We start from the raw sequence: 16,929 nt of genomic DNA, 5'->3' as shown, positions 1-16,929 counted from the left end.
TCATTATAAGGAAAACACCGGGAGCCAGGGCTGTATGTGTGTTAATGTTGAAATAGCGATGAAAAGTGGCCAGGCTCGCTATACTGCTTTGCGTAGCGTTTCGGTACTTTACACTCGAGATTTCATAGGCCTTGCGTACTACTCGCCTGTGACTAGGCCTTACGAGCCACGCTGAGCAATTTTGTCCCTAGAGGCCAAAAGTTTGTCTTATGAAGCTTGGTGGGAGAAATAAACACCCTTGATAGATCATTGTTCATGATTATATATCTTAATACCGTGTTCCTTTACCTGCTTTCCAATGGCTTTCGTAACTTTCTATTTCATTCCGTTAAAATATGACAATTTTTTATTCTTTACCCTCCGCCCTTCCCCCACCTTCTCGGAGAGGGGGGGGGGGGGGTTTGGAATGTTGGTTGGCAGTGACGTTAGTCGTCACGGCACCGCCCGGCGGTTGGGTATATAAATCGCGCGCAAGGCGCTCTCGCTCTTTTTGCACCGGGTCTGTCGGCAGTTCGCAGGTGAGCGAGACGGGTGACTGGAGGGAAGTAGTGGGTTGGGCATTGGGTTTTGCGGTGGATCTGGGTCTTGTAGCTTGTTGACGCAGTGGACTTAAGAGGGCTTTTATGTGTAAAAGCGGGTTAAGTCGTTATTGAGCCCCCAACTGGTAGGCAGTTCTTTACTATATTACGCTAGTCTAAAATCAGTGTGGGCTGATGCAAAGGATATTCACGGTCCTCGCAGTTATCCGGGCCCGATCTTCCAAGAAGCCGGGCATTTGGCCTTCGTATTACACAACAGGGCTTGGGATTATATCTTGAGGAGGGTTTTTTTTTTTCCCCCGAATGTTTAGACAGAGCTTGGGGTTATATCGTGTTTGTTTTCTCTTTTCTGAAGAGTGTTTAGTTGTAAGTTCGACGCGGTGGATCCGCCATCCCACTAGGGGTTCGGTAATGGACTTAACGTGGTGTGAACGGGATGGTTAGTAGCACCAGGGGACAGGGGAGTTTAAGCTGCCTTTTGTCATAAGTCGCTCTCCGTTGTAGCGAGTCTCTCCGTACTCTCTGGTTCTTGTCGGTAGTGTTAACTTGTTGCGTGGATTCTGTTGTCGCCTGTAAGGCGGCGGAGGCCTCACGTGACGGGGCCTGGTTGCGAAATGGCGGATTCGGTTTCTACCACCTTCCGGGCATTTACAAATTTTAACTTATTTTTTTAAAATCTATAAATGAAATGGTGTTTGCTTAGGATTGTGATGGTGCTGCTGGTAAAGGGATTTTGCTTTTCTTTTTTGGTTGAAGCGTGTGGTGGTGAGTAATCTTTTTGTTTAAGGGAAAAAAAACATGGCGGCTTCCCCCTGCTCTGGTGAAACGCTCCCACAAAATGGAGGACGGCGGCTGAGTCAGGCCGTGAGTACAAAGGGAGGAGGCAGCGCCCAACACCCCGCCCCGCTTGGACAACTATTGCTAGTTTTTTTTTCCAATCAACGTTTTTAGCCTCCTAGTAATGGACCCGAAAGGCTGCTTTTCGAGCCGGTTTTCCTGGTTTCTGCCGGGTGGAGCCATGTGCTCAGCCGCGCTTCTGCGAGTGGAAGCGTCGCCGGGGTTGTGATGGGATAGGCCTAATTAATTTTGGTGTGTTTGTGTTTAATCTGTTTAGAAATGTTTTTAAAAATTTTCTTACAGCCGTGAATTTCACTTTTTTTTTTTTTTTTAATTTGTTTAAGGTGTCTATCGAAAAACATCACTTGACTACCGAAAATGGGGAAAGAGAAGACGCACATTAACATCGTCGTCATTGGACACGTAGACTCCGGCAAGTCCACCACCACCGGACATCTTATCTACAAATGTGGCGGCATTGATAAGAGAACCATCGAGAAGTTCGAAAAGGAAGCTGCTGAGGTGGGTCTGATCTATTTCTGTTGGAGGTACTAGTTAATGACTTAAGAGTGAGAAACAAATTTAGAGGTTCTTAAATTCAGTTTGTACCACATTTTAAGGAAAATGTTAATGGTGCATTTTTACTTTTTCATATGGCATTCGCTAAGAAATTGGAATTCAGCCATTTCATTTGTGTAAAAAAAAACTACCAAGTTCCCTAGTATAGGGGGAAGGGAGATGTTTGTAGTTAGCTAGTAAAATGTTCCTGTTCAGCCGAGTTCAGACCATTACTTGTCTATTTTAAATCTGAGAAATACTTATATGATGGACAGTGTTATGTTAAGTGAGGTAACTAGCATGCTATATAACTGAAAGGGTGACTTGTGGAATCTGTCACCATTTGTGCCAAATTAGGCCTAGCCAAACATCAGTATTAATTTCTTGAAATAGGAGGAAGCAGTCCTGTCATAACTGCTGTTGCAGAGCAGTTTGGGTTTTTTGTTTGTAGGTTTTAAATGTGGTATACCCATGACTTAATAAGATTTTTATGCCTGTGTTAGATGGGAAAAGGTTCCTTCAAGTATGCCTGGGTGTTGGACAAACTGAAGGCAGAACGTGAGCGTGGTATCACCATTGACATCTCCCTTTGGAAGTTTGAGACCAGCAAATACTATGTCACCATCATTGATGCTCCTGGCCACAGAGACTTTATCAAGAACATGATCACTGGCACATCTCAGGTATGTACCTTTCTGGGTTGCAGAACTCAGGCTAGAGATCCAATACTTTAAATGGATTGTTTGGTACTCAGTGGTGTAGGAAGGGGGGGCGGTCCGCCCCGGGTGCACGCCGCTGGGGGGTGTTGGCTCCGCGCTGGTGCACTGCCCTCTCTGCCCCGGAACAGGTTACTTCATGTTCCGGGACAAAGAGAGCAGTGAACCAGCGAGGGCCGACACACCCCAGCAACGTGCAGTTGGGGTGGATCGGCCCTCCCGCCCGTCACTCGCCGCAGGTATGCGCTCCAGAGGAAGGAGGGTGCGCTGTGCTGCACCCGGGGGGGGGTGCGCAGCGGCGACCCACCCCAGGTGTCGGCTCCCCTCGCTATGGGTCTGTTGGTACTGAAAGGTATTTTTTTTTCCAGGCTGATTGTGCTGTCCTGATTGTTGCTGCTGGTGTTGGTGAATTTGAAGCTGGTATTTCCAAGAATGGACAGACTCGTGAGCATGCCCTCCTGGCCTACACTCTGGGTGTAAAGCAGCTGATTGTGGGTGTTAATAAAATGGATTCTACTGAACCACCTTACAGCCAGAAGAGATACGAAGAAATTGTCAAGGAAGTCAGCACTTATATCAAGAAGATTGGCTATAACCCAGATACTGTGGCTTTTGTGCCAATTTCTGGCTGGAATGGTGACAATATGCTTGAACCTAGTTCTAATGTAAGTATAGTTTTTATGATATGGCAATTCATTAGCCTTATCACAGTTGCAAAATGGCATTTGTGATAAGACAGATTTCAGATAAACCTATGAAACATGGCCACCAAACCATTTTGCATGTTTATTAAACTGAATTGTTTACTGTACTCTTAGTGTTCTGTTTTGAGGCATTGATGTAAGGTATTTCAGATAAACCAGGCAAACTCACATGGCCACTTAGTTTTGTTTTGGTTTTGGGGTTTTTTTTTTGGGGGGGGGGGGGGGGGGAGGCATCTAGTTGGAGACTTAGCTGTGTAGTGTTAAGTCTCCAACTAGAGACTAAACCTACATTACCCAAACTGCAAAGGGCTAAAATACAACACAACTTATGCATGTAGCTTCTTCTACATAAGTGCACAACTATGGAATGGACGTATGCTGTGAAATCAATACATGACCACCTAAATTTCAGGAAGTCATTAAAAAAACCACCTCCTTCAAGAAAAGCTTATCCCAACGACCCAACATAAATCCCCACACCCTGCAACACAATCAAAGATCGTACTGGACAATTAACTATCCTCTTTCCCTTGACCCATGACGCCTGATTCACCTCACTCATCTGACCACAACACAATCTTGTATTTATCAACCAAAATGGCAAACACCTTTACGGTAAGCCACATTGAACTTGCAAATAGGTGGGAAAATGTGGGGTATAAATATAACAAAGTATTGAGTATGCTAATGGGCATGTTAGAATCTGAATTGTTTGCTCAGCGCTTCTGTTTAGTGTTCTGTTTTGAGGAATTGATAGTATATTAACTGCAAGTAAACAGATTAGATGTAAATCTGTAACAGCTGATTTTATTTTTTGTTTTTCTCTGAGCACAGATGCCTTGGTTTAAGGGATGGAAAGTCACCCGTAAAGATGGCAATGCTAGTGGTACAACTCTGCTTGAAGCCCTGGATTCCATTCTGCCCCCAAGTCGCCCAACTGACAAGCCTCTGCGTCTACCACTTCAGGATGTCTACAAGATTGGTGGTAAGTAGTTCTTTTCTGAGGTTTATTCACATTTCACATAATTTACCTAAAAAGTAAAATGTGCAAGTGTTGAGGACATTCTGAAAGTTGTAGGTAGTAACATGCTCTTGTAACTAGTAACATGTAATTTAATAGAGGACTTTTCCGGTTTGTTGTGCCATCATCTTGGCTGCTTTTAGCTAGGTCATAAACCAGTACAGCAGTATCTTAAAATGGAAGAAAACATCTTGGACTCTTTCTTACAGGTATTGGAACAGTACCAGTTGGTCGTGTTGAAACTGGTGTTCTGAAACCAGGCATGGTAGTAACTTTTGCCCCTGTCAATGTTACAACTGAAGTAAAATCTGTTGAGATGCACCATGAAGCACTGAGCGAGGCTCTTCCAGGTGACAATGTCGGTTTCAATGTTAAGAACGTCTCAGTCAAAGATGTCCGTCGTGGCAATGTTGCTGGTGACAGCAAAAATGATCCACCCCAGGAGGCGGCTGGCTTCACAGCACAGGTATGGTTTTTTTTTTAGGTGCCTTTGGACTTGAGACTTAGAATCTATGTGGAGTAAAATGGCTGGTTCAAATACAGACATGAATTTAACTCAAAATTTTCAGTAGTTTGAGAGATTACTTTTGGGTATAACTTTTCCTGTCCCCTTCCCCCAAGGCAGTGGAGGGTTAAGGTGACTTGCTGAAGAATACAAGGAGTAGTAGGATTTTAACCTGGTTGCTTTGGTTCTTGCCCCACTCTACCCGGTTAGTTTTTTGTAACCAAATCAAGGCGAATTTGGAAATTCTACATTACTTGTGCACTAAAAATGGATGTCTTGAGCAGTGGCGTAGGAAGGGATGGGGCGGTCCGACCCGGGTGCATGCCGCTGGTGGGGGGGGGGGGGTCTGCTCCACTGGTTCCCTGCTCTCTCTGCCCTGGAACAGGTTACTTCCTGTTCCGGGGCAGAGAGCAGGGAACCAGCGGAGCAGATGCAGCTCCCAGCGATGTGCACTCGGGGCGGAGCGGCCCTCCCACCGTCCCCTTTCCTACACCAGTGGTAAGAATGCACTCTGGAGGGGGGGGGGGGGCGCATCCGAGACCCGCCCTGGGTGTCAGCTGCCCTCGCTACGGCACTGGTCTTGAGTTTTGTGATTTGGAGGCCCTTTTTTGAAATCTCTTTTCTTGAAGGATTGCATGTTGTACATTTTATTTTTTTTTTTACTTAGATTAATTCCCCTTAATTGTCCTAGAAAATTTGAAGGTAGACTTAATAGTGGTAGAAAAATATCTGGTTATCTCCACTTTAAATTGTAGGAGGGAGATGGTTAAACACTTCCATAAATAAGCTTATAAAGAGGAAAAAAGCCTCAGTAGTGTCAGCATTTTCTTTTCTGTCGTGGTAAAGCTTCAGGTGAGCTAAGTGTGATACCCATGAAAAATCATAACCTGTAACAAACCATTTAGTGCATAAATCATTGCAACCAGGAATATTAAAAGCAAAAACTGCTGCTAGGTGAGGTTTTTTTTTTTTTTTGTGGTTTTGTTCCTTTTTGCTGATATTTCCCACTTTTTTCTTTTGTAGTGTTAACTTTAATTGGGGCAGTTGAAATGACTTCAGGGATGTGGTATAAAAGCTATTATAATGAAAGCTAGAAAAATCTGAATGGCATGTTAAGGGACAGACTTGAAAACAGGAGAAGGGACTTTCTCCATCTAGTTATGCAGGTTGTGCATTTCATTGCATTTTGTAACACCTATTAACTTTTCTATTTTACTTCAAGGTTATCATCCTGAATCATCCTGGCCAGATTGGTGCTGGTTATGCACCTGTGCTGGATTGTCACACTGCTCATATTGCTTGCAAATTTGCTGAGTTGAAAGAGAAGATTGACCGTCGTTCTGGTAAGAAACTGGAAGACAATCCTAAGTTCCTGAAGTCTGGTGATGCTGCCATCGTTGATATGATCCCAGGCAAACCCATGTGCGTGGAAAGCTTCTCTGACTACCCTCCTTTGGGTAAGTTCTGAATTTTGTGTAGTAAGACCACTCAAATTAAAAATACCATGAATGTATTGTATAGTTTTAACATTTTGGTCTTTGATCTTTACCATTTGACCGTTTCTGGACTTTTGTTCATTCCTATAGGTCGTTTTGCTGTCCGTGACATGAGACAGACTGTTGCTGTTGGTGTCATCAAAGCAGTTGACAAGAAGGCTGGCGGGGTTGGCAAGGTCACAAAGTCTGCTCAGAAGGCCCAGAAAGCCAAATGAATATGTGCAGCACCACCCACCTCAGTCTTAACCAGTGGTGGAAAAATGGTCTCTGAACTATTTGTCTTAATTGGCCATTTAAGTTTAATAGTAAAAGACTGGTTAATGATTACAATGCACCGTAAAAGCATCCGAAGGAAAGGAATGTTTGTGGACCATTTGTTCAGTGACAGTTTTAAGTTATTAGTCTTTTAAATCAATAATTTTTAAATGGAAACAACTTGACCAAAATCTGTCACAAAATTGAGACCATTAAAAAGTTAACGCAAAAATGGTGTGTTTCTTGGTTTGATATGGCATAAAACTTAATGAACAGTGTTTATTTTATCTTGCATTAAGTCCAAAATTGAATTCATTTTTGTTTTTATGCTCTGTAGATAATTCTGGGACCTTTTTAGGAATATTCATATCACTTGTTTTAAAGCCACTACAGCTAAATGCAGGGGTTACTTTACTAAAATGAATTTTTACTTGGAACAAGGATATTTTTCGAAGTAAAGTCTATTGTAAATTACAGGGTATTTATACTTTAAGTGGTACAATTAGTGACAAATTTAAACCAAATATTAAAGCCCCCCCCCCCCCCCCCCGTCGAAATATCATAGATCCCAGTTATGTTTTCCATCCTTTTGTAATACTATATTCTTTAATGCTGTACCCAGGGGTTGTGCCTTGAGCATACCTTGAAAATGAGCTGCAATGTTTATATTTTTGATACCTGGCTTATGCATTACAGTTGCAAGCCCAAAACGCTGACCATTCCGCTTTTGAACCAAGTGGGCTCCATGTAAAATGGCCCAACTTCAACTATATGCAACACATTCACTATTGTAATGTGTGGGCAACAAAAGTTAGTTTGGGGTAGCAGCTGTTAATGCTTTAATTAGAAGGGTAAAACAAGATGACATGGTGTCTTTGCTAAAAATGTTTCAGGTGAGACTTGCTCATGTAGCAATTTAATGTGTTTTGAAGTAATTATAGTTTAAATCTTTTCATTGTTAGGGTTCTGTGTATAGACAATTTTAGTGTTTTAAATTAGGTTGAGAGCCATTGACATGAAAATGTGACTTAAGTTCTCGCAATAAAAATCTCACATCAAAAGAGTAAACCTGGGTTCACCTCATTCTTCAAACAGCTAACTACACTTTTTGTTCACTTTTCTGCATTGCATTTTTGTAATGCAGATCATCTTGGAATGCTATATTGCTTCAGCTAGGTAGAAGCTCCCTGAAGCTAGTCAGGACTTAAGTGTAGAGGTTCTCAACCTAGCCACTCTGGCTTTTGAGATGCCAATAGGCATTCTATGCAAATTTCTCATGCATTATCTTGTGCATGTTCATTGTGGATATCCTGAAAACCTGACTGGCTTGAAAACCCATGCTGTAGTACAAAACTGAAAAGCTAAGATCATTTTCATTATGGTTGTGTTAAGTCGTGCTCCATTATCAATGAATCTGGTGTCTATTGATGGGTAGTTAGTTTACCTGCTTGAACTTGTCCATTCTGACTTGTTACAGATGTTGGCCCTTGGGCCATTCCCAGGTAGTAGTCAGGTTTTCAAGATGTCTTCAATGAATATGCATTCTATAAATCTGGCATACAATGGAAGTGCATGTTTTATTCATTGTGAATACCCTAAAAACCTGATTGGTTGGATGTGTCCCACACACTGGCTTGAGAACCCTTGGTATATACTGAGTAATTTAATTGTCTGGGCACTTGCTGTTAACAGATCACTTCCTCATAAAACTTTGTGGATTATCTTTGTGCCTAGCTTCTTGAGCTTCAAACAGTTTGTATAGGAGGATCTGTTACTTCATGTTTGTTTTCATACATTTCCATGACTCTAGGACAGTTTATTCCTTTCTGCTATGCATATGATCTTGTTGAAAAATACTTCTTAGATGAGCTAGCATTGTGCATTTATGCCATGACCAATATGAAATGGGCTGTGCTGGATATAATCTTAGTCCCAAAGTTACTTGTACTTTCATACATATGGTGTGACAAGGAGAGTTCCCTTCTAGAGATCATACGATGTAACACGTACAGGCAACATCACCAAAGTGTTTTTTTTTGTTTGATTTTACGTCAGTAGCTATCATTTTCCATGGGGCATATTAAGCACTATAACATTTATAACCTGTCTTCTCCCCAAGCAGTCAAGAATTTAATGAACAGCACTTGGACTAAATTATATTATAGTAATTTTTGGGTAAAGTATTCATGAAAGACATCTTCAATTGAGATTTTATATTGCTTTGATTTTGTATGTCCCCCTTTTTATTTTTTTTACAAAGCTGCGCTAGCAGCTGTTCCTCTGACACAGCCCATTCACTTGTTGCATTGCAGCTTTGTAAACGGGGATGTTAGCCTGCTATATCAGCCCAGATAAGTGGGTTATATTTCCTCCTGCAGCAGATGGTAGAGAACACTGACAAAATCAGTGACAGAAGTACAAGGTGTTATCTTTGGAACCTGCCACTATTTATCTGACTCCAGCAGCTATTGCAACTGGATGATTGAAGAGAGCTAAATTCCTTGGTGTATAGATACCTGGGAACCCTGGCCATGGATCAGTCCATAGACGTCCATTGCTGGTGTTTAGGCTGATGCTACTGGTCCAGTGCGGATAGGTTACTGAAGATTCCTCTGGCTCTACTGCTGGGAGTTTGTTACCCCTCCCACCGCCTGGCCCTTTTTTTTTTTTGAAAGAAATGTTCCAGGTGCTTGGTATTGTATACACAATTGTATTGGCAATGTTACTTTAGTGTGACCTGTCAACAGGCCTTATAACAGGTCACAATGGGCAAGGAGACATGAGATCATTTCTTTCACTTGTAAAAACCATAATTGGAGAGGAGCATGGCATGCAAGGACCTTTGTAATAGAAAAATGTGAACCTCTGTTTTATCAAAACTTTCCTATAGTTTGTTTTTCCACACAGCTATATATAGTGGTTTGATTCAAATCTTGTTAGAGCCAGCCTTCCCTGGGAAGAGTCAAGGTGACACTGTAGAGGGAAAAGCCCCAACTTAGGAGTGTTCCAGGCCAGCTCTTGGGCAGGTTAACAGCTGTTGAGTCACATAAAAAATGTAAATGGCATTAGGTCCTCTTTTGGTTGGATCCTTTATATTGCCTGATTGGGGCTAGTTCAGAACAAGACCTGTGTTAATGGCTGTGTTACTCAGGAGTTTGCAGAGTACCAAACAGGAAAATTTTGAATTTGTGCAGACACCTTCGGGCCTACTGGTATTCATGATATAGAAATATCAGGACTCGTAGTATTTCTTAATGTGGCACAACTTGGCTGCAGTTTTGTAAACACCATTACCCTGGGTATACCCAAATCAAACCTTCCTGCTTACTAGGCGATCTAGTCCGTTGCTATTAGCAAGACTGATCATATACAGAGCTCCCCACCGCACAGCAAGGGAGTTCAAGGGTAAGTGCAGCTGCCTAGCTTACTCCCACAGCTGCAACAATACATACATATTCTTATCCACATTAATTTTGGGGGGGGGGGGGGGGGGGGGGGGGGCTGTGTGTAGGCTGATGCCCGGACACCAGCAGAGGACATCTGGGCTCTGCCCTGGGCTTATAAATCCCTTTTGCTCCCCACCTACCTCAGTGGGATGCTGCTGTGTGGTGGGAAAATTCCCACTACCCCCCCAGCTTGCACCTCAGTGGCATCTTCGCGCATGCCTGTCTGTGCACAGTGCCATGGCTCTGTGCACCTGGGGGGCACTGCACCTTGCTTTAACATAGGCAGCCGAGACCCCCTTGGGCCTACTGGTATTCGTGATATAGAAATAATAACAGGACTCTCAGTATTTCTTAATATGGCACAACCAGTGGTGTTGCCAGAAAGCAACTTTTGGGTAGGCCAGCAGGTTGGATGGGTGGGCACCCATGCTCTGCCCCTACCCCACTCCATGCTGGACCTGTACCTTACTCTCCACATGGTCCACATCTCTCTCCCTTCAGCCATCCCCTGCATATCCAGCACCTTCTACATGTCCAGCACCTCACCTCCCCTTTCCCTCCAACCCGCCCGCCCGCATATGCAGCACCTCTCCGTCTCCCCTTCCCTGCAATCTCCCCCCAGCAAGTCCAGTGCCTCCTCACCTCACAGTCTCAGTGTCCTACCCCTGCTGCAGCGCTTGCAATTTGCTATCGTTGGCGCTGCCTGACACGGCATGACGTCCTGCTCCGGGGCCTTCCCTCTGCCGCACTAATTCAACTTCCTGTTTACGCAGGGCGGAACGCATGCGGCAGAGGGAAGGTCCCGGAGTAGGATGTCACGTTGCGTCTGTCAGCTGTGTCAGGCAGCGCGCCGACAACAGCAAATTGCAAGTGGAAAACGGAGACTGAGGTGAGGAGGTAGTGCTGATAGCGTTAAAGGGAAGCGCTGAGGTGGGAGAGGGTGTGAGGAGACATGTCGGTGACGGAGGTGTTGGGAGTCTTCTCTGGGTGGGCCTGGGCCCACCCGTAGCTACGCCCCTGGGCACAACTTGGCCGCAGCTTTATTTTAAATACAAGCACCATTACCCTTGGTATACCCAAATCTAACCTTCTGGCTTACTAGCCGACCCAGTCTGTCGCCATTAGCAAGACTAATCAATCATATAGAGAGCCAACCCAGTCCGCCACCATTAGCAAGACTAACCATACAGAGCTCCCCGCCACACAGCAAGGGAGCTCAACCATAAGTGCAGCTGTCCCAGCTGCCTAGCTTACTCCCTCAGGCTTGGGTACCCCGCCACCAGCCTGGGGCAGCAAAGCTTGACCCGGGCCACCCCCACCGTCACCTAACACATTCTGCAAATCATTATTAAACAGGTTATTTCCAATTTCGGATAGGTGGGTCCCATCCCTCCAAAAAGAAAACCTTTGCACATCTCTTCAGCCCAATCGTGTGTCACCTGCCATCCGCCCCTGCCCATAACCCAAGTCGCGATTTGCCTATTCACTTTCTTTCTGGGCCTGCCCCATAGTCTTTGATGTTTGTGACGCCATCTAGGGATTATGTTGGACCAAATTATGATGGTGTGGGGGAAAAGGTGAGAAATTATGGACAGATCTCGCTTAGCTGCACGGATCACTTCGATGCAGGAAAGGGTTCCAATGTCGTTCCCGCCTAGGTGTATGACTATGGCTACCGGAGAGGCCAAATTGGCCGCTCGGCGCTGGAGTAATGGGACTGACTAGCTGAGCCCATTTCATCCCTCCAACTCCCATCCAGTGCATTCTTACGCCTTTTGTGGCGCGGCCCAGGTGAGAGCCATACGGTCTTGCTTCGGCCCGGCGGGCAGCCCATTTGATAAACGAGTGTCCAACAATCCACACACTTTTTGTCCCCCCCCCCCCCCCCCCCCCCCGGTCGCCCCTGCAATATAAAATAGCAGTTGGTAGTCAGAATTAAACAGAGCCCTGGCGACCGGGCAACTCTTCTCTAATGTAAACCTTGTAAGCCTCTGACTTCCATCTACCCAACTTTTTAATTAATGGAGGTGGGAAACCCAAAGCTGCTGCGCATGTGGCGGCTCCTATCCTAAATGAATGCGTTCCGAAAATCCCAGGGTTGTGTCCCATCCTCAGCAAACATTTGCGCAGTATCGCGGAGAATTGGTATAGGGTCAGGGGGGAGCTATCCTGGTGACCTAATAGCGTCTTGCTTCCCGTGGGCCTCCATGCTAGGTACCGGGCAAGTCTGGAGCGAGTCCATCTGCAGCAGTGTGATTGCTTGCCCCCTGCCCAACTGGTCCGTCTTAGATCTATGAATCACGAACCGGAGGGTATTTCCTAACAGCGAAACCCTGCTGAGCAGGAGTCCGCATCCTGCTGGTGATTTCCGGGAGGGGACTACCAATTCGCATACCCTCAGCGCCCCAAAGAAGGCCAGCGTGAACGCTGCCCGGAATAATCTGATTTCGTACTGTGATTTGCACACGACCGCCAGTGCGTGCCAAATTCCAAGCAGCATGTCATGCGTTATTGGTAGTCTCATATCCGGTCTAGCTCCTCGCTCGCGCCGCCACCCTTCTAATAACGTTCTGACCATAAACTTATTCTCCCCACCCCGCTATCTTCGCAAAAAATGAGAATGCAGTCAAGTGTCTGGCTACTGAGGTGTGCGACCCGCCCTCTTTCTTCGCATGTAAGATGTAGTCCATTATCGCCATGCCTGGCACCGGGCCTCCGCGCCAGCCTTGCGTAGACAGGAAGGAGCTGACTTTCCGGAAGCCTGATACATAGGTCGTCCATGTTCGTGGCGCAAGAGAATGCCGCAACAGTCGCCAAGCCTTGGGGTTCCAAAATTCCAAAGGTATTCGGGGACAGTCTCTCCCTCCTCGGCATGCGGGGCCAATTTCGGAACACCTCCCGCTTGGAATGAGAAAGAGCATTGGCAATTGGGTTGCTTGCGCCAGGAACATGCTTGCGTGGAACAAAATATTGTTGAATAAACACAACAGTACCAGCTTGCGCATCAAGTCTACCACCTGGGGACACCGCGTCGTTTGTCTATTAATTACGTCTACCACTGCCCTGTTGTCCGACCAAAAGATTACTCTCCTGTTGCCTAGCCTCTCCTTCCATATGGAAACCGCTACCACTAACGGGAAGAGTTCTAGGAATGTGATGTTTCTTGTGATGGGACCTCCTTTACAACTCTGTGGCCATACCCCTGCGCACCAGGCTCCCTGGAAATAAATCACAAAACCGATGCCACTGGCTGAATCGGTGTATAGCTGCAAGTCAGCATTGGTTACCGGGGCGTCTAGCCACACTACTCTGTCAGGAGCATGCTTAGGAACATGTCCCATACTCTGAGGTCATCCTTCATTGACCTAGTCATCCTAATATGATGGAAAGGCTTTCGTACCCCTGACATTGAGCTGGATAACCTGTGCAGAAATGTCCTGCCCATGATGATCACCCTGCACGCAAAGTTAAGATTACCCACTAATGATTGCATTTCTCGTAGTGTGACCTTTTCCCTATCCAGAGCCCCCGCTATGAGTATTTTTAGCTTATTGTTTGTTGAGGGGGAGCCTAGACACCATGTCCCGGGAATCCAGCTCAATGCCCAAGAATTGCAGCCGCGTGCATGGGCCCCAAGTTTTCTCTTTTGCTAGAGGAATACCAAATGTCTCTGCTATATCGGGGAAATGGTTAAGTGTGGCCTGGCATGCGTCACTGTTCGCCAGACCTACGAATAGGAAATCGTCCAAGTAGTGAATGATATTCTTACTCCCCAAGGCTCGTTCTACGACCCAGTGCAGAAATGTGCTGAAACATTCAAACAGGGAGCAGGATACCGAACAACCCATGGGCATGCACTTATCATAATAGTATTGTCCCTCAAACTTAAAACCCAGTATGGGGAAGTTGTCTGGGTGCACTGGCAGAAGTCAAAAAGCCGACTCGATGTCTGCCTTGGCCATAAGGGATCCCTGCGCGCCTCGATAACTGCACTGCCATGTCGAAAGAGGCATATTGTACTGAGCCAGCCTCGGGGGTGGGGGGGGGGGGGGGGGAGAGAAAATCATTCACAGAATCTCCTGCCGGATAGGAGAGGTTGTGGATGAGCCTGTATTTACCAGGATCCTTTTTGGGGATAATTGCTAATGGGGACACTATAAATCTTTTGAAAGGCTGATTAAGGAAAGGGCCCGCAATCCTCCCTAGATTCACCTCCTTATTGATTCTCTCACGAGCCACCAGGCGTAGGCGCGTTACTGATGTGGAGTTCCTAACCTCACCTCCGCGCCTGGTGCCATAGTAAGGTATTCTAAAACCTTGACTAAATCCTTCTTCAAGTATGTGGGCATCCTTTCTACGTGGGTATTGTGACAACCACGGTCGCATAATGGTTAAGTTGACCGGGGAGGGGGCTTTATAAATGGTCTTACAGTTGGGTGTCAGGCTTGTCAGTGGCTTTCTTTATGCACTTGTTGGCGGGATGTGGGGCCCCACAAGTGGCACACACGTGCTTGAACCTGCAGTTTGGCAGGGAGCAGGCGGATCTGTTGAAATGCCAACAAATCCCCTGGTCGAAAGCGCCTGACCTGTACGCTAATTGCCGTCCCTCTGTTGGTCATGGTGTACAACCAAAGGTCAACATCCTTTGACCCCCCACCCCAGCAAGGCATCCTCCTCCATTCTGTCCCTGTATTCGTCATCGTATTTCAACCACCTGTAACCCTCATAGTCCTTGTAAGCCTGCATTATGCAGTGAGCGTACGCCAGCATAGGGATGTATTGCATTGGGTCAGCGTGACCGACTGCATCTATCACCCTGAGGAAGGCCCACAGCCAGTTAAACAGGGATCTAGGTGCCCCTTTTGCCCGTGTAACTGCATTCTACTACTACTACTACTATTTAGCATTTCTATAGCGCTACAAAGCGTACACAGCGCTGCACAAACAGAAGAAAGACAGTCCCTGCTCAAAGAGCTTACTCCTTTTCTTACCCCTCTTCCTTCCTTTCAGAACCTGACAAAAAACTTTCTCCTCTTTATCTTATTTCTGGTCGATTTGGGGACCATCCTCCATAGGCGAGGTAGGGCAGCCAGCGGCGGGGGACATTCATCCCTGGCACCGGCAGCCGCCCCGCCTGCGCTCTGCGTTTCCTCATCTTCATCCGATGAGGAAGAGGAGGATGAGGAATAGAAACTGCTCTCACTGCTAGAGTCTCTCCGCTTACTCTTTTTCCTTCCCTTCCCCCTCTTTTTCTTCTTCTCTTTCTTGTCTTTCGAGGGCCTCGCATTGTTAGCGGGCATGACCTGACCCCCACTGTCGCCCTCTCTCCCCGAGTGTGGCCCCTGTCCCCCCATGATCGCTGCGCTACATCCTTCAATCCAGCTCGCCCCCTCCCCAACATTCACATCAACATTTGCATTGTATTGTCTGTGTAATCCGCTGGACGTACCTGCGGTTTCTGTCATCGGGGGATATCTCCACTCTGTGTTGTCTGCCATGCCTCGTGGCTCCCCCGTGCTCGATAGCATTGGGTTTGGCCCTAAGGTGCCACTGTGCTGACTGCCCCTGAGTGCGGGTTCCCGCCCCGTAATAGATGGTTTAGGGCACAGGTAGCCAGGGTCTGGGGTGCCCAAGGCCATTGTGGGTGGCGGGAGTGGGGCAGCGCCTTTTGTGAAGGCAGGTTGCCGGGGCTGGTAAGGGGTGGGACCATAACCCAGCCATGCGCCATAGTATGGGGATTGCTGGGGGTAGCCCCAGCCCTGGCCATATGGTAATTGGGCTAGACCCGGATGCTGCCATTGCCCAGCCATTGGCCCCGTGTATTCCGTCACCTGCGCTACCGTACTTTGCATCATTGGGTGCGGTGTTGTCCATCCTGGGAATGGCGGGGGGTTCGGCCAATGCCCTGGCGTGTCCGATCTTGGCGGCAGTGGGAGGATCCCCATAGTGTCGGCTGTATCACTCGCCGACTCGGGGGGACGCACGCCTGCCTTTGCCTGCTGTGGTGCTGCTTGTGCTCACAGGCCTATGGCCTTCTTCTTGTGTCCCTTCTTATTCGTTTGCGCCTCCACTGCTGTAGAAACGGCTTGGCTGGATACATTTATGTTGGCTTTCTTCTTGTGGCCTTTTCCTTTGCCCGAGTGCCGTCACTGGTGAGGTGTTGGTTGTGCCCTCAGCATTCAGTGCTGCTGCGTCCGGCAGCTTGTGGGGTGCGCTCTGTCCTTCCTCCACCCTGCGTTCTGGGACGTGGCACACTTTCATGTCCATGTTCGTTGCCGCTTCCATTCTGCTCGAGGAAGGGGGGAGGCTAATAAGGTCGAGAGACAGAAGGATCTAAATAGACTCAAAAGATAATAAGTTAGTACCAGTCAGTCTAAGGAAAGGGAGGGTGGAAAGGAGAGGCCAGGGCCTGGATCGAACTCCCGACCACATGGTCTCTAGACGGCCGTTTAGCCACTCCCACTAGCTGGGTCGTTTTTTTTTTTTTTAATTAATGATATGCCCTACCTTGCTTCGCCCTGCTGGGAAACCCCCGCGTCAGGATAGTGCAGCACTCTGCAGGATGGGCTTGTATGCAGCAGGGGGGTTGGTCGTCCATGCAACGAAGAGCTCAGTGCCCGCTCAGTGCCCCTGCAGCTGTCAGGGTCGATGTGCTCGGCCAGGGACTGCCTCGTGGCACCAGGTATGGTCCCTTGTAGCCGGAATCGAGCGAGGCTGTGCGGGTGTTCGTCCTTGCAGGCTGATGCTTGGACGTCAGAGGAGGACGTCCGGGCTCTGCCCTGGGGCTATAAACCCCTTTCGCTCCCCACCCACCTCAGCGGGATGCTGCTGTGCGGCGGGAAAATTCCCACC

At 47.0% G+C, this 16,929-nt stretch overlaps 1 protein-coding gene across 1 annotated transcript; it reads left to right on the top strand.

Moving 5' to 3' along the window:
* Nucleotides 1–428: 428 nt before the first annotated feature.
* Nucleotides 429–6,863, top strand: EEF1A1 (eukaryotic translation elongation factor 1 alpha 1). Its single transcript, XM_030199044.1, has 8 exons — nt 429–518; nt 1,721–1,898; nt 2,438–2,617; nt 3,019–3,315; nt 4,189–4,339; nt 4,585–4,841; nt 6,103–6,337; nt 6,467–6,863. The coding sequence occupies exons 2-8, from the start codon at nt 1,755–1,757 to the stop codon at nt 6,589–6,591; spliced, it is 1,389 nt and encodes a 462-aa protein (XP_030054904.1). The 5' UTR covers nt 429–518; nt 1,721–1,754; the 3' UTR covers nt 6,592–6,863.
* Nucleotides 6,864–16,929: the final 10,066 nt, after the last annotated feature.

Source organism: Microcaecilia unicolor, chromosome 3, assembly GCF_901765095.1.
Source record: "Microcaecilia unicolor chromosome 3, aMicUni1.1, whole genome shotgun sequence".
Classification (NCBI taxonomy): domain Eukaryota; kingdom Metazoa; phylum Chordata; class Amphibia; order Gymnophiona; family Siphonopidae; genus Microcaecilia; species Microcaecilia unicolor.
This window is presented reverse-complemented; position numbering and strand designations above follow the sequence as displayed.